The sequence below is a fragment of the Eulemur rufifrons genome, chromosome 18 (genome assembly GCF_041146395.1).
Source record: "Eulemur rufifrons isolate Redbay chromosome 18, OSU_ERuf_1, whole genome shotgun sequence".
Classification (NCBI taxonomy): Eukaryota; Metazoa; Chordata; class Mammalia; order Primates; family Lemuridae; genus Eulemur; species Eulemur rufifrons.
This window is the reverse complement of record NC_091000.1, coordinates 41,992,669-42,011,152: the sequence shown is the minus strand read 5'-3', so window position 1 is coordinate 42,011,152 and position 18,484 is coordinate 41,992,669. Positions and strand designations below refer to the sequence as shown.

The following is an 18,484-nucleotide window of genomic DNA, read 5'->3' as shown; positions in this document are numbered from 1 at the left end:
TTTTTTTTGCTTTTCTGAATTGTCCTAGAAAAAAATCAGGTGGTTTTAACATAAATTAGTACTTTTAATAATAATCTGTTGTATAGCTCCTTTTAACCTGCCAAAGCATTTTGTGATTTATATTGGATTGCCATTATAATGTTAATTCAGTGGGTAAGTGGGTATTATTCCCATTTTGTAGCTAAAGAAAACAAGAGGTTGTGTGGTTTAGTCCTTAGGATTGCTTATCTATCACAAGGTTTGACCTGGAGAGAATGTCCATCCTTGTGACTTTCTGCCCAAGAAAGCACTCGGTGAAATGGAGGTAAATCTCCAATTCCCTCAACCCGCACACGAGTGAGAACATACCAGTTAGCAGAGTGAGAATATGAATCTTGGGCAAGTTGCATTATTTCTGTATATGGGTTTTTTATAAGTAAAATGGGGATATTTGTATCTGTTGTGAATATTTTATAGAGTGAGCATGAGAATCAAGTAAAAAAGTGTAAGTACGTGTTCAGCAGCTATTTTCTGAGGTCTGTGTACAAACCACTCTCCTATGATAGCCTTGTGCATAATCCCACAGCACAATGCACTTTGTAGTCATCCGTATTTCACTATTGAGTTTGACAGCAAATTCCCATGGTAGAAAGGGGAATAGAATAGCTGGGATCCAGAGACTCCTGTTCCCTACACCCAGTCTTCTTGCTCCATTGCATAATCTTGCCAACTCGCTAGAATATTACTTACCCTCTGTCCCCAGAGAGCTGATTCATCAGCAAGTAATTATGTTTATTTGAAACATTCTCTGAGGGAGCCATAGTCGTCCTCCTTGGTAGGTCCTGACATTAGGTATACTTTGTGTTTAAAAAGGGAACAGCTCAAGTGCTAACATTCTGTGTGGTCTGAATTTTGGGATAGATCCAAATGAAATGTTTTATTGCAGTGTGTGCAGAGGAGGGCTTGGATTAGTTACTTTACATCACTGAACTAATTTTGTGTAAGATTAGAGTTATCATGAATTAAATTATCCCAAATGCTTTCTTCTATCATTCACTGAATCCAATCGAAATATTTTTGTGCAGTAAAAAAAAATCTGATAAAAGACTTCTTATTTTGATTTCAAATTTGCAAAGCAAGTTGCAATAACAGTACAAAGAACTCCTCATATACTCTTCATCCAGATCCATCTGTTGTTAATTTTACTTGCTTTAATGTTCTCTGTCTCTCTCTGACTCTTTCACCGTTTGATGGCTAGTTGCAGACATGTTTCCCCTCGCCCCCTCCTCCCGTACTCTTTTTAGAGATAGGGCCTCGCTCTGTCACCCAGGCTGGAGAGCAGTGCTGTGATCATGGCTCATTCCAGGGCTCAAGCGATCCTCCTGCCTTAGCGTCCCAAGTGGCTGGGACTACAGGTACGAGCCATCACACCCAGCTTAGCCCCTTTACTCCTAAATATTTCAGGGTGTATTTCCTAAGAACAAGGCTATTCTCTCACATAACCACAGTATGATTGATAAGATTCGGGAAATTTAACATTGATACATTATTATTATCTAAAGTCCATAATCGAATTTTATTAAATGACCTTTTTATTTTTCCCTGATCTAGGATTCAATCTAGGATCATGTACTGCCTTTAGTTATCCTGTCTCTTTAGTCTCCTTCAGTTTGGAAGAGTTCTTCAGTCTTGGTCTTTTATAATACTGATATTTTTTTGAAGAGTACAGGCCAGTTCTATAGCATATCTCTCTATGGGCTTGTCTGAGGTTTCTTCACGAGTGGATTCAGGTTATGAGTTTGGGGCAGGAATCCCAGATAAATGCATCTCAGTGCATCCCATCAAGAGGCACCTGAGGTCAGTTTAACTCTTCACTGGTGAGAGGGGTTGACCCACTTGGTCACACCCTTTCCCTTCCAGAAATAAGCAAAATACTGTATTATTCAACATAGTCTTTCTTTCAACCAGACTTTCTCCTAAATTTCCGGAGATATTTAATATATTAGATACTTGTTCTCCAAGGCCATTTTTTGTACCATCCTGCAGAGCTCTTGTGGATAGTTCAATAAGTACTCAACCCCCCCTCCTTTTTATATAAATACTTTTCAGGGAAAATAAATTGAAGCAAGTATTCTTATATATTCAAAAGCAAATAATGAATACCACATGTGAACAGCCTCCAACACAATGCCTCACACGTAGACACCAGTGCGTGGCTACCATCACTATGCCTGAGATGCCAGCACATTTTCCATTCTTACGCTGTAGGAATCAGAACCATGCACCAAAAGCTTCTCAAAAGTGAAAAATGTATCAATGTTACAAGGGGATTTGAATGAGATTTTTAAAATCATAACCCTATAGACAATACACATACTTTCTCATCAAAATAGATGGTTGAAAATGGGCATAGTTTATACTCATGCTCTTCAGTTTGGTTTTCCATTTATAAAGTTAAGTTTAGAGCTTAATTAATTATAATGTTTCTAAAATGTACAATTTATGATATTTAGCAGTATGTATCATTCTTGTATACATACAGATATTTTTGGATAATCCACTGGGAAAATTTCTAAACTGTTTCTTCTACTATATTCTCCCCAGTTTCTCCTTTTAAATCACAAAATGTCTCTCGGGTTCTATCCTTCTGGTCCATTTGTTATTTTCCCTTCTTGATTTTTGGTCATTTTTTTCTCCACATAAGTAACAGCTCCCTAAGTATTATAAAATTTATGTGCATATGAAAGATTTTTTTTTAATTTTAATTTTTCTTTGTAGAGAGGGCATCTAGCTATGTTGCTCAGTCTAGTCTCAAACTCCTTGCCTCATGCAATCCTCCAGCCTCGGCCTCCCAAAGTGCTGGGATTACAGGCATGAGCCACTGTGCCCGGCCCTGCCAGACACTTTTAACATCATCCATTTCTATTTCATTTCTTTGCTAGCAAACGTTCTCATTGCTCCCCTTCATTCCAATAAATGAACATCAATCGCAGTGACTGATACTCTTTCCCACATCCACTCACTCCATTGAATTTGAGAGCAGTACCCTCAAATTTGTGCATACGAATCACGTGGGGATTGTATTAAGATGCAGATTATGATTCAGTAGGTCTGGGGTGGGGTTTGAGATTCTGCATTTCTGTCAAGTTCTCAGGCGATGCAGTTAGTTGGTGCTGGTCTGGGGACCTTGAGTAGCCAGGTGCTAGAGGACTTGACACAAATTGAATTTTGAGCTAGGAACAGGAGGGATTTGACGAGGCAAAGGGAAGAGGGAGACTAGAAAGAGCAGATTTATAGGGCAAAAGGCAACAATAACCTAGCACCTTTGGGGGGAAGTATGTGTGCTTCCACATGGCTGGATAATAGAGCACAAAGAGGAATATCTGCTGATGAGGCTGCAGAAGAGAGATCAGCTGGGTCATATAGGTGCACAGTGGTAAGGAACTTGGATTTTACTGGGCTGACTTTTTGTTTTGAGAAAGGGTTGCTTAGGCTAGAGTGCAGTGGCCTGATCACAGCTCACTGCAGCCTCAAACTCCTGGGCTCAAGTGATCCTCTGACCTCAGCCTCCCATGTAGCTGGGACTACGGACATGCACTACCACATCTAGCTAATTTTTTCTATTTTTGTAGAGACAGGGTCTTGCTATGTTGACCAGGCTGATCTTAAACTCCTGGCCTCAAGCTGTCTTCCCACCTCCGCCTCCCAAAGCGTTAGGATTACAGATGTGAGCCACCACGCCCAGCTTGGACTGACTTTTGAACAGAGCAGTGACAGGACTGAATTTTCATTTCAGAAAGATGTAGACATCAGCCTGGAGGATTGATTAGAGCTGTTGTTTGATATAAAAGGGAGTTGAGTTTCAAGCACATTTTAATAACTCAATTGAGAAATGAGGGATTGAGAGAAGGCAGAAAGAAGCAAAGGTGATGCATTTGAGGCATAAAGTGGGCTTAACAGCTACCACGTGGGGAGAGACTTCTGTTATCATGGGAAGGGAGGCTGAACTCTCAGAACTAGTGAGGGTGGTGGGGAGTGGGGAGCCTGGTGGCAGTGAGTAGAGAATGAATAGGAAGCAAAGAAGTGAAAGCCAAACGGTCCCCAACCTTTTTGGCACCAGGGACCAGTTTCATGGAAGACAATTTTTCCACGACCCGGGAGTGGTGAGGGATAAACCTCTCTGGTAATGATAATCTGTATTTGCAGCAGCTCCCTAGCACTAGCATCACTGCCTCAGCTCCACCTCGGATCACCAGGCATTAGATTCTCATAAGGAGCTTGCAACTTAGATCCCTCGCATGCACAGTTTACAGTGGGGTTGGAGCTCCTATGAGAATCTAATGCCCCCGCTGATCTGACAGGAGGTGGAGCTCAGTTGGTGATGCAAGTGATGGGGAACATTTGTAAATACAGATGAAGCTTCTCTTGCTCACACGCACCGCTCACCTCTCACTCTGTGGCCCAGTTCCTAACAGGACATGGACTGGTACTGGTCTGTGGCCGGGGGGGTTGGGGACCGCAGCTCTAGAAAATGCTTGTCTGTCAAAAAAGAGGATAAAGGGAGGAGGGCTTAGGACAAAGGCTTAATATGGGTGAACCAAGGTTTTTTATACTTTGTGTAGAAAAAGTCAGTAGATTGAGAACCTGAAGATGATAGAAAGGGATGATAAATGATGGTTTGAGGTTCCCAGGAAAGCAGAGAGATGCACAATTATAGGAATTAGCACACAACTGTGGGGATGTATCTGTGGGGAAGAGGGGGACATTTTTCTTCTACTTCTAATGAAATGTTACCTCCTTTTCATCTCAGAGGGCTCTGTTTTTTGTTTTCCAATTCTTCTTTGCAGTACATATACAGAGACTATGTGACTTGTATTTTAACCTTTAAGGGATAACTCTCAAGTCTATACTGTTATTATGTTAAAGGTCTTTGCGTAAGTCTATTTGCTATAACTTGGCATGACGATATTCTGATCCTACCGTACTCTATTTCGGGTTGTACTGATCTCCTAAGTACCCGTATCAGTGTCCTCCGGAGAAACAGAACCAGTGAGATGCGTACGTGTATAGGAGAGCCGGAGGGAGGGAGAGAGGTGTTTATTTTAAGGATTCTGCTCCTACAATTGTGGAAGCTGGTGAATCCAAAATCAGCAGGGTAGGCCAGCAGGCTGGAGACCCAGGGAAGAAAGAACTGATATTGCAGATCAAGTCTGGAGGCAGAATTATTTCTTCCTGGGGAGACTTCAGTCTTTTTAAAGACCTTCAACTGATTGATTGAGGCCCATTAACATTATAGATGGTAATCTGCTTTATCCAAAGTCTACTGATTTAAATATTAATCTCAACTAAGAAATACGTTCACAGTACCGTTCAGACTGGCATTTGACCAAATACCTGAGCATTGTGGGTTGGCCAAGTTGACAGATAAAATTAACCGTCACAGTACCCATCTCATCCAGTTGTGAGGACTAAATGAGGTAACATAGAAAGCATCTGACAGAACAGTCCAGGCACTAGGGAATCAAAAAGCAATGTGGTATGCATGTGTGTGTTTAAGTCCTTTATCAATGGCATGATTTCAAAACGCTTTCACTCGAATGCATAGTGAAGCCAACCTTGGTAAGTTGAGTGTGCAGGAAAAAAACAAATAAACCCTGCTTCAGGGAACATGAGAAATTTGAAATTTTCATTTAAGCAGAAAGGATTTAGAAATACCTAATCTAACTCCTCTGTATAGTCTTTAAGATAACGTAATTCAGTATGGCATTATGCCACTACAAACGTTATCCTTAATGGCATGTTTTTTCCTGTGACGATACTGTATCAATGGATCTCATCCCTTTTCATAGCAAATATTTTGTAATGCCTCCTTTACTGCCCTAAAACTCAAATAACTACTTACATAATTTATGACAAACCAATACCATGATCTACTATTTAAAAGTAATTTACAATGGTACATAGTTCAATATGTAAGTGTCGGGGAGTAGTAGGTTAGAAAATATGATGAAGTAGGCAGATGCTTGCATCTATATAGCGTCTCCATGAATGCAGCAGCTACCAATGAAGACAGATGTACTCTGTCAGTGACTTCAATTCCATGAGTATCATAGCTGTTGGTCACGTAGTTTTCCAAAAGTATGTCAATTCTTGGTAAAGACCAAGTGACCAATTCTTGTTTAAGGCAATGTCATGTCTTCCCTCAATTTATACAACAGCTGCATTCCCAGAGAATTCATCATATATTAAAATCCTGTAAATAATACATTGTGCTTTTATGTAAAGCAGAATTGAATTCTCAGATTATCATAAACAGGTTTTTCACTCACATGGATGTCTGGCAGGACATTTAAAGAGGTGACACAGGAGGTGGGACAGCTCCTCATCCTGTGGGGCTGTCCCATGTGGTACAGGACATTTCACCTGCCATTCTGAGCCCCCACCCTCTATATGCCACTCGCTCTTAGCTGTCATCATGCTAACCAAGAATGTCCCCACATTTCCAAAACACTTGTATTGAAAACCACTGACGTATATGAAATTGTTTTGGGATGAATTATTGGAAATGAGACTTCTGAATTTGATTAAATGTAACAAACAAATCATATGCAGTACCACGAAAATGTTCAAGATAAATTCAAAAGGTTTATTGCACCAGATGCCACAGAAAAAAAATGGATCAAAATAATACATGAACAAGTTTTAACAAAAATTTCCACACAATGACATTGGTAGCTCTTCAACTGATCAAAAATATAAAGTCCTATGAGTTTCTCTTAATGGAGCTTCAAATAATAATAAATCCCAGAATTTTCTCCTTTTTTTTAAACACCATTTAAATTTAAGCATATTGCAATCTCACTTCCAAGATGTATGGTTCATCCAATCTTGACATTTAAAAATTAACATTCAGAGGGGGCTGCTTGATTTAGGCAAAAATTATATTAAAATATCCTCTCCCCCAAAGCACAATAAAAAAACAAACGGTTCACATTTACCAAGAGAAGCTAAAGACTTTTTCAATTTAATGGTGAAAATATGCATGGACAAAATGCTCTCAAAAGTACATATTAGTGGAAAAAGCCAGACATTTAAAAGAATTTTGGGGTCACTTTATATTCTTTATTTTTATGTACAACCAACTCTAGTGAAGAACCTAAAAAGCTACAGACTAAATTTTTATAAAATCTCAGGACCTAATTATAAGAGCACAAACAACAGTTTAGTATTATTTAGCATGTGGGGATTTTCCTCCCTTCAAAAAAGTTAATTTTGAAAAATATGGTAAGTTTAAAAAGTTGCAATGTGTAAACGGCAGTTCCATGGGATGTGAAAAGATTATAATTACTTTCATTAAAAAACAGCACACTTCAGAAAAATGGATTGAAGCCTGTACAAAAAGCTATTTAACACTGATAAAAAATAAAATACTTTGGAATTATGCACAAGGATGGAAGCTACATTTTAAATTTTCATTGTCATGTTTAAAACGTCACAATTACCTTTACATTCATTTCACTTATCAATGTATTAAAAATAAAACTGCAACATGCTAGAAAGAGGTCCATCACAGTAACATTTAAACACTTCTGCTCTGTCATGCCTCACTAGCTTGCTTAAAAAAAGCAAGATGCTACAAAAGTTACACTCAACAGGTAAGACTTAAAAGTTGAAGAAACCCTAAAGGTGGAATCCTGTCAACTGAGGTAGATTTCTTTTCTTTTTTTTTTTTTTTTTAACTTTTATTTTTTTCTCGAGGTGGTCATGGGAGCAGGTGGGATCCCTTTCTTGCCTCTTGGGCTCAGCCAGAATGAAGCCACTGGGTGGTGCCCCTTGGGTGAGTGGGTGTATCTCAACACACTTCCATGAGATTTTTTTCTTTTTTGCTTTTGGGAAGAGGTTGAATTTAAGACAAAGAAAACTTGAATGTTAAGTATTTAAAGTAGGATTATAAAAGAGCAGCAACATTCTTGGTCTGTTTTTGTAGGCAATAGAAATGATTAGGCTGGGACTGGAATCCTGAGTGTTGCTGAGACAACTCCCACACAGGACCCACCTGTAGTTTTCCAGACGTTTTTTGAACATTAGATTAAGAGGCAAATTAAATTTTCTCAGGCTTATGAGAGTCTGGGCTAATTTTTTTTTTTTTTAATGTATAGAGTTTGGAATCAACCCTTTAATTTCCCCTCTATGGGTCGAATTTTCAACATGCCACTATGTCCACATTAGGATTGAACTGATTTTGCATCCTTTTTCTATGAAAACCTGGAAGATGGTGAATGAGGGAAAGTGCCCAAAACATGTAAACAAGGAAAAGGGAACTAGAGATGAGGGGAATGCTTTAAAAACTGGTGCAGATGGAAAAGTTGTAACATCAGCTATGACAATTTATTCACATGTAATGAGAAACGAATGCTGAGGAAGCTGAGCCACAGGTGAGGTTCATTCTCTTTCTGTAACATAACAGCAAACAGTGGTGTCATGGAACTAGAGAATTTAAAATACCAAAGTCAAATGTTAGGCAAAAGGAAATGGTAAAACCTCAATTTTATGAATGACATAAAATGAAAATTAAAGATCTTAAGGGCCTCAATGCACCCATCTACACTTCGCATTGTAAAAAAAAAAAAAAAAAGGGAAAGGAAGCAGTTATGACCTATTTCTAGGAATTACTCCTAAGAAATAATAACGTTGATTTTTCTCCATTGGTACTGCTGGTATACTCTTTCAAACAAGTAATTTGCATTTGTAAAAGAATACAGAGACAAACTTGTGTTAACTTGGTGTATAGGATCAGGATTTTATCAAATAGAACATTTGAAGTCATTCTAATCTCTAAAAGGGAGGTTATTTCATCTTAGGAACAAAGGATGCATGGAAACAACTGGAATTCATAAAACAGTGAAAGGAAATCAGAGCTTGGTTATAATCAACTGCACTCAAGACTGCAAAGTGCTAACAATGTTTTGTTTTACTAGATTAGCTCCTATCTTTTAATGGCCAATTTTTTTAGAAAGTCTTTTACTTTACCCTGGATGTTGGCACATAGTCTGTTTCAGGGTCAGTAAAACTACAGTTTTTTATATTAACAGAAAATTAATGTTTTTTTTAAAAAGTAAACTGGGCTAAACAATTCATTTTGGTAGGTTTTATACAATGGGTAAGTTAATTTCTGAAAAGATGTTTTGAAAAGGACATAAGGATTAGAAGGCACAGCAATGATAATGTAAAAATTTAGATCACATAAGAATTGTTTCTAAATGTTCAGACTAATTGCTTTCACTAGTCATGCTGAACTGTTGCAGGTTTTGTTTCCCACCAGGACAGCTGTGCCTTTTAAAGTATAAATAGTCATTTGTATTAACTATTCTAACAAGAAAGTGGCTTCAGCTGGAAGAACTTACCAACAGAAACACTCTTGAGCTTATAGAAATAACTTTGGTAAATGGCCTCTCAAAAAGGCTGCTGAAAGCTCTAAAGTAGAAGGATATAACATATGGTTTCAGACTGTACACTTTGCTGCTACAAACTACATCTTGATGGGATTAAGATGCTACATTGATTCTTGGGTTTATTGCACCAATAATCCAGCTCTGACCTACACCTGTGGCTACGTCTGAAACAAGGTAAACTCCAAGAAGAAATGAAAACAGTGGATTCCTAAAGCACTCTTTCCAACAGGCAATCTTCTTTCATGTTTTATGTCAAACAGTAACTGCTACAGCCACCAGAGCTGAAGATGGTACAATGCGGCTTTCTTCATTTCACCTTGTGTAAAAAGCAACCTCCGATCTGGAATACGAAGTCCTTGTTCTGTCTTCTCAGAATGGCAAAATAAGCCTTCTCCAGTCTGGAGTGCTCATGCTTAAACTTGGACATGGTTTCCTCCTGGAATGTTATGAACATTGTTTACCTGCCTGCTCCAAAGTCACTGGTTCTTCTGTCCAAACAGCACAAGGCCATCTGTAGCAACAGCTTAGTGTTTCATGTAGTGCTTATGTTTCCTCCTACCGAAAAGGTCACTCTCTCTGTTGATTCATGGGTAACAAAAGGCCTAAAGTGTTCATGACAGTCACAAATGCCATTATGTCAAGTAAACCTAAGGCTTCCACTGAAGCATCCGCTTGAAAACAAAAACACAAAACACAAAGGTGGAATGACTGTTTCTATTTGCTCATCTTATGCTTCTGATGTCACAGAGAGCTTTATTCCTTTCTCCTTCAGTTGAGAATTTGATTTTTTTCTTCCGAGGAAGAACTGTCCTGAGCTTTAGCTTATAAGAGTATTTGAGCCACATAAGGAGAATGTGTACTGGCAATAGCAGTCAACAGAGGCAGGTCATTGGATTCAATCCTGAATATTGGAAAAAAAAAAAAATTACTTTAACATAGCATGATTTTATAGGAAAGCATTATTTCTAGGTACCAAGCTTGCTAGATCATCATTTAAAACTAATGGAAGGGTAAAATAGGTGGAAAGATAATGAACTTGTTTTTTAATAAGATCTTCCAGTGGACATGACCAAGGAGGCACAGGGAGGAAGATGCAGGTGTGCTGTGCATAGGTGTGGACATCAAGCTGTTCTTCCCACAGCAGGGGCCACCCCACTTTACAACTGTAACTTTTCTGGATTCCTTGTAGAACTTCATTCATTAGGTTATACTTTAAGCTTTTCTCCAGTCAACACTCCTGAATGCACAGTGATTTGGCATCTCGGTTCAAGTGGTAGTAATTTCTTCAAAAACCCTGGGGATCTGTTCAACAGGGCATACAACTTAGGGCCTCACTAACCATTGGAGCCACAATACTTTGAGAGCAAAGTGACACTAAAAGACACTGAATTAAGAGACATCATAGTTTCAAATAGACACAGCTTTCGCTGCCCCTGTTAAAGCAGAGAGGGATACAGTATAGTCACAGGCTAAATGATGCCAGATATCATTAAAAAAAAATTTGGACTGTTTCAGTCTATGCAATACAAAATCTTTTCCTTGAATTCCCCAAAATAAAAAAAAAAATTAAAAAATGGTAGCTGGCATTACTTCATGGAGTTCTCTATTCCTTCTCCAGTAATGCTAACCTGCAGATCTAGTATCAGAGCGGACAAGGAGTTCTCTAGTACGTTTAGTGCTGCTGGACCTGACCGTGGGAGAAAGCGGGTAGTGAGGATGAGCATGACTCCACTCATAATGGACTAAGAGGACCTAGAGATGAGTGCTAAGGAGAAATAAATTCTTATGATCCTTCTAATAGCGTTGATGATGGACACCTGTCAGTCAGGGACTGGGTAAAGTCCTAGAACTATAAGGCACACACCTGGCAATGGGAAATATAATGAGGCCGGATTAAAATAAGAGGCTGGTAAAGAGAGAAAAACTAAGAGAAGACAGAGATATGTTGTAAGTTAACTGCAAAAGCAAACTGGGATTAAATAATTTTTAAAATTAAGTATGTAAGAAAAACATAGGAAATGCTAAAAGCCAAACAATACATCAGTCATATTCCGGGTGTGAAAGATGAGGTCTGACGAGAATGCGAAGGCCTGAGTTCTTAAAAATACCACCTGGATTGGCAGGCTTAATAGAGAATTTAAAGGTCAGCATTAAAAGCCATATTCTTGTCTCAAGTTAGGGGAATCATGATTATAGATAAAGGGGGCAATTCTCCATATATATATATATATATATATATATTAAAAGAAAAGTCTTTTTGTTATTTTTCTACTGAAAAATTAAGCAGAGAGTTAAAAGCCAGAATTTCTTCCCCTGGAGAAGTTATGGCAAATACCCTCTGGAAGATGATATACGTTATTAGTAACAGAAGCAAGTCTCCTTTTTGGTGGGCTTATAATAAAAGGAAAAGTACAGTCACCCCACAGACATGCAGGTGGGTGCCTCAATGGCCCAGAGAAGGGCCTTTCCTGCCACCAGGTGGGAAGTGCCTATCAGTTCCTCCTCTGGGGAGTGAAAGGTAAATACAAGCTGCTGCTGCATGGCTGACAGCTTGTGACTTGGGCATCTTAAAATATTAATACTAGAAATGGGCAGACAGCGTGCGATTAAATTTTTTCCTTTCAAGCATAAAATAACCCAGGGAGAAGAGTAACAAAGTACCACTAGCCTAAAGTTCTGCGATTGTTTCTAAGTGAGAAATTTGGTATCAGATACGAGGAACATGCTATTGATTGGGGAGCTGCAGAGGCACACAGCTGATGGACCCCAAATACTTTGGTGGGGCCCCAGGGCCTGCATGTTTAGGGTGGCACAGCTGAACGGGTTAGTGGGTACAATACTAGGAATAGCCCATCACAGGGAGAAGTGGTGGCACGTCACAGAACTCACCCCAGTACAACACCTAATTCTTTCACATGGACTCGTGTGTGTCCCCGAAGATATTCAGACAGCATTTTACTTTTAAGGTACATCTCCTGTAGTCTGTCTTCAAGATGCATGATGCACTGCAAAGCCAATAACATTCACAATGAAGGCTAGAATTCGAACCTCTGCCAGTATTTTAAGAGTTAGAATTCTCTTAATTCACTTCTAAGTACAAAAGTACATGGTTATAATCTCATCCCTTTCAAATACACTTAAAAAATTACAAGCTATCTCAAACCTTGGTATAATAGGTTTTCATAAAACAATAAAGTTTACTTTTTCTAACGACTATTAGGATTTTCATATATATCATTCTAGTCTTTTTTTTTTTTTTTTTGAGACAGAGTCTCACTCTGTTGCCCAGGCTAGAGTGAGTGCCGTGGCGTCAGCCTAGCTCACAGCAACCTCAAACTCCTGAGCTCAAAGGATCCTCCTGTCTCAGCCTCCTGAGTAGCTGGGACTACAGGCATGCGCCACCATGCCCGGCTAATTTTTTCTATATATATTTTTAGCTGTCCATATAATTTCTTTCTAATTTTAGTAGAGATGGGGTCTTGCTCAGGCTGGTCTCGAACTCCTGAGCTCAAACGATCCGCCCACCTCGGCCTCCCAGAGTGCTAGGATTACAGGCGTGAGCCACCGCGCCCGGCCTCATTCTAGTCTTTTTAAAACATTTTTTACGCAGTTGAAATCATTCCTAAGTACAATTATTCCCTGCAACCCTTTCCTGTGTTAAGAATTCTTTATTGATGTAATTTTTATGGCTAAATGATTCTTTAGAATGTGAAGTTACAATTATTTAACCAATGTCAATTTGCATTTTTGTTACAAATGATTTAGTGTTTTTTTCCCCCATATCTCAGATATTTTGGCCTATTACATTCCTAGATATAGAATAACTAGAACAGGTCATTTTTGAACACTTTTTTTTTTTTTTGCTTTCAAGAGTGTATTTTAACTAAGTCTTTAATAACAATAAAGAAAAGGCAATTATTTTCAGGACATCTTTACCCTTGGAATTGTGTTCAGCTTCATTTTTAGAGAATAGCAACCATCTGTGTCTTTCACCAGAGGCAAATGCTTTTGCATTTGGCAGGCAGAGCTACCCAAGCATCTTCAGTAAGACACCTGACGGCTTTGGCAAGGGTAATTTCATCATACATAATCTTCTTCTAGACCATTAGGCCTGTTATTTTCAAGGTAAAAAGATTAACAGATGCATTTGAAAATGTTGATCTTGACCATCTGGGCTGATCAGTGACATGGAAAAAGTAGCTACCAGAGATACAATCTTTTCAGTTTCTTGTTGATTTAAAATCTTAAATGCACTGTGTCGGGTGGATGAAACACAACTGCTAAGTGACAGTGAGAAATAATCAAAGCAAAGAGGATTTCACCAATTCTCATTGAAATGTCCCCTCCGCCCCCCCAGTAAACAGAGTTAAGTAGTAAAATGATCTCTTATTAAGTTTCAGTTCCTTATGGAGTAAAATACAAAGTTTTTAACAAGAATGCTATAAAATATTAACAAGAACATTCATTTTACATTGAATCAAAGGATGTTTTGAAATAGTTAATTTACAGTGTTTTCACAATCTGCGTGAAAACTGTATGATGCAATATGGAAATAAAGAGAGCTTTGGTCTGTATGGAACGTTTGCTGAATGCAAAATCAACGCAGTTAGAAAAATTTTTTTAAAAGCTTGATTATCACATAGAACTGTATTGGGTTTTTTTTCCTCCTCTTTCTGGGATTTTATTTCTAAGATGGATTTCTTCAATTTTTAACTTCTAAAGTTTTAAATAACTGCTTTTTCCTTTTGTACTGAAGGTTCTCATAGCCATTTAATCATGTTTTATTCGAGTGATATTAAAGGATAATTTTAAATTGCAGATAAAATTTTCTTTGATCTTGGTTTTGTCATGTTAAATATGTCATTTATAATGTTAAGTGGTTAAACGTACTTCCATCCAAATGAAGTAAAAAGAATTAGCTGCAGTAATGTGTTGCTTTGATAACTAAGATGTCAAATGTAAAAGAGCTATGTATTATACAAAGAAATACAAAAGTTTGGTAAATGATTACAGCAGTAAAAAACTATGAAGTCTAATATATCTTTCTTCCCTTACAGGAAAAAGTTAGCCTGTAAATCAGCATACCCAAACCTGCTTCTAGAAAGAAAAACTGCCTACAAACGTAGAACAAAAAATGAGGTCATTGTAACACATAAATACTTGTCTTATTACCCCTGGGATGGACGTCCTGCAAGAGTATGCTTCTGTTTAAAGACCAAATAAAGGTTTTAGTAAAAAGGTGGTGTCAGTCTTTACAACCATTAATACTGTTTCATGAAACTAATTGTTAGTGACCATCATACTGATAGTAGCTGTCTACTGAGTGCTTATACCATCTAACACTATTCCAAGTGCTTTACATTAATTCTCACAACCCTATGAGATTAGGTTCCATTATTTCCCCAGCTTTGCAGGTAAGGAAATTAAGGCCTTGAGAAGTCACACAGTTAGTAAGTAGCAGAACTTGGATTTCTGAACTCCAGGCTATTGGACTCTAAAGGCCATGCTCTGGCCACTAACATATCCTGGCTTTTAAAGTATCTTGTATATTGGCATGGTGTTTTGGCAGTTTAAAAAGCAGTCTTGTATCCCTAATTTTCAGAAGATTCTCACAGCACACTTGTCGAATATGTACTATTTTCATTTTACAAATGAGACAGCTGAGCTTCAGAGACACTTGGGATCGTCCAGTACCACATAAGTAATCAATGGCAAAGCCTAGATTTTAGCCCAGCTACGTTCAGGGTCTTCCTGCCACACCACACTGTCACTTCTTTGACGACACCAGTTTTTCACAGCACCTTCTTCAAAGCCATAAAAGTCATGACTTTTTCTGAGGAATGTGGTGCAAGTGTAGATTTGGTCATAAGAACCCAAGGAAAGTGAACACTCCACTAGCAATTAGCATAGGTAATTAACATTTAGCTTCCTACCTGGTTGTTAAGCAGGTCTATGTCATTTTTGGGTTTGCAGCCTCCAGGGTTGGCTCACCTGAGCCCTTCCTGGCCACAAGACCTGCAGCTTCGCTTTTTTTTTTTTTTTCCCTAGTGGTCATCATCACTAGAAAAGCAGCAGCTCCTGTTTAGAAATCTTCCTCCCTCTCTATGTATATCTCCTCTTTCTCTCAATTTCTCTGTATACACACAGATATTAAAAGGAATTTGCTGTGTATGCTAATTCCACTACTAGGAGAAGCTGCTGCTAATTTTCTAGGGGTTTACAGGCTCCAGTTGTTGTTTGTATTTAAAATGTTACGAAAGTTATTCTAAAATCCTCTTTGAAAAGCAACAGTTGATACTATCTTACATGTGTATAGTACTTCGCAATTAAGTGTTTACACCAACAGTATTCTATTTTATCCTCAACACCTTTGTGAAGATAGTCACTGAACAAAAGGAACCACAATCCCTGCTTAATATTGATCTAATGAAAGGGGAACTAATGAGTTCTCCAAAGGAGGATTTAAAATTTCCCTGTATGCTCGATCCTTCCCCCTATACCTTATCTCCTTTACCACATACCTTGTTCTTTGTTCAAAAGAATTTCAGTGCCACTCTTATTTCATGGAAGGGCTACTGTTACTGAAATCTATCCTGTTTGCTGGTCTTATGTTGCATGTTCTATTTTCACTTATGCTAACCTCCCATTATATTAAAAACCATGCTTTTGAATTTATGATTTTATAATCAAAAGGTTGTTAAAAGTACTTTTAAACTCTATTTATCTGGTGAGAGAAGAACAAATACTTACAAAATCTGCAGGGAGGTGAAGTTTGTAAAGCTGTAAAATGGACTGGAGTAAACTGGACACCTGACTGGACACCAGGACGTCCTGGCCCAGTTTCGTGGTGTCCATCACTTTCCTCTGACTCGTGGCCACCTGGACGGTCCACTTATCCGTGTCTGCGATGATACAAACGGCTTCGGCTATCGGCTCATCAAGCACTGGGTGCTGCAAGAGAAACGCAGAAGGTCACCTCTCCACAACACCGCGTGACAGTGCCCCGAGTGATCTTGTTTAGAATGAGACTGGCGGAACTACAGAAATTTGGAGCTTTATGGGGACTCAAATAGGAGTATCACTGAATCATTACTTAAAATTAATTTGGTAAAGATGCATTTCATCATTTTTTTCTTATGCCAAGGAGGCAGACTATAAGTATTATTAAATGTTCATTGAAAGTGAAAAGATGTATGTTCTCCCAACATTCCAGGATGTTAAAATTCATTTCTTTTTGAAAGACTGCACTCTCCTTTGAAAATGGGAAAACCGCAAAGAAGGTGTAGGATTCCATTTCTCCAATAACAAGGTTAAGCAGGGTAACTCAGTATTTCCTTAAAGTTAGCTTTAATCATTAATTCTATGTAACTATGTGTGCTACATACATAAATCATCTCTAACAACCAACTAAAATCAGACTAAGGGATGAATGTGTTTATTCAGATGAGTCTGAAAGGTCAAAGTTTGGCTACTAATACACTTAAAATGTAAAATTCTCGATAACAGCATTAATGGATAGAACAGATTAGCAGCTAGTAAATTGTGCCACAGGGTAAACAGGCAAACACTGAAGCAGTCAAGGAAAAGGGCCTTTTAAAAAGTCTAATTTCTCAAAACTGATCAAAGCATAACTGCTTCACCACCAGCACCTTCTGGAACACAGACTTAGTACCCTGTGAGTACACAAGTCAACGTCACAACAGCACTGCCCTTCCAGGCCCCAAGCTAAGGGAGCAAGAGGAGAGAGGGATGAGGTTACAGAGACACAGACAGACGTCATAGCCAATGCCCATGAGCACATGTTCCCAACCCTCATCTGCCAAAGGAAAACGAGTATTGGCTGCTTCTGTCTCTAGATCCCTTCCACTACCCCGTGGTGGCCATTTGGTGCTTTGGGCTGCTTAGCATGACTTCCTCCCACTAAGTTCATCCTTGTTTCCCTTTGACAAATGACCTTTCTTGGATAAGGCCTGGTGGGACTATACTCAGGGGCCCCACCTCCCTCCAGCAAGGTGTGGTCACATGACCTGAGCTACCGCTTAGATGGTCCTTCCGTGGGACTTCTCTGTGAGCACCAATGGCTGGCATGACCCTGTTCCTGCCCAGACAGCATCAGTCCAAACTCCCGCAGGCAGTCTGTGGTTCCTGGACCTCCAGAGTTGCCTTGTTTCCTATTTAAGCCAAGCCTAGTTCTTTGGTCTCCTCATCAATTCTAATAATCCTTCCAATTCTAATCCTCTAATTCTAATATCCTTCCAATAAGGTCCCTTCTGTTTAAGTTAACAAGAGTTGGTTTCTGCTAATTTCAACAAAGAACCCAAACACATACACACCCTTGCTATTGGACAGTGGTTACCTGTGATTTTTAAGACCTAACACAAGTAGTGGGAAGACTGCAAATAGAAATCAAGGATGTAGCTGTCATACGGTAATTTTAACAGGCGATTTGACTCCCTAGTCCTGGACTTGGTTGTTAGAAGGGGAGCCCATGCGGCTTTGTGTTCCTTCTCACAGATGGGGAAGATGCGACTGGTGGGCTGAATGAAGTGACTTTTTTGGGACCAACATTTTTTCCTATATTATATCCAAGGGGGAAACTTTCAGGGTTTGTATCTTTTCCACTGAAAGGAACAACAATCAGGCAAAGTCTAATGTCCAACATTTATTTAAGCACATGATCAAATAATCTTAAACATGAGAAATAAAGAATCTGATAAAGCATACTTTTGAATTAATAAAGCCCAGTTTTCCAAGGCAGTTCTCACTTTGTGGACTTGTTAACCGAACAGCACAAAGGTTTTCTCGCACACGTAACGACCCCACTACCACTCTCGGCCAAAGGTTTTCAGGACCGTCACTCCTGCACTTCTCACACGAGTATCTACACTCCAGAACAGAAGCTGAAGACACATGGCCTCAGTGACTTCTCTCTGCAACCTTTTGCTTATCACTGTGTTGTAAATTTACAGCAAGATGACAATGACCTGCCATCAATGTGGCTAGTCCTTATGAACAAAGAAAATGGAAATTTGGCAATTTAAAGGATTTGTAAT

General features: G+C 38.8%; 1 protein-coding gene across 5 annotated transcripts in view; it reads right to left on the bottom strand.

The window, feature by feature from the left end:
* Window positions 1-7,694: 7,694 nt before the first annotated feature.
* Window positions 7,695-18,484, bottom strand: part of FNIP2 (folliculin interacting protein 2) — a 118,838-nt gene continuing 108,048 nt past the window's right edge. For all 5 annotated transcript variants that reach the window (XM_069493735.1, XM_069493737.1, XM_069493734.1 and 2 more), the window contains 3 exons: window positions 16,182-16,382; window positions 12,321-12,436; window positions 7,695-10,332 (listed from right to left, as the gene is read on the bottom strand). In XM_069493735.1, the coding sequence (XP_069349836.1) occupies window positions 10,254-10,332; window positions 12,321-12,436; window positions 16,182-16,382 (396 nt within the window). In that variant the 3' untranslated portion in view covers window positions 7,695-10,253. The remainder of the gene's footprint in view (window positions 10,333-12,320; window positions 12,437-16,181; window positions 16,383-18,484) is intronic.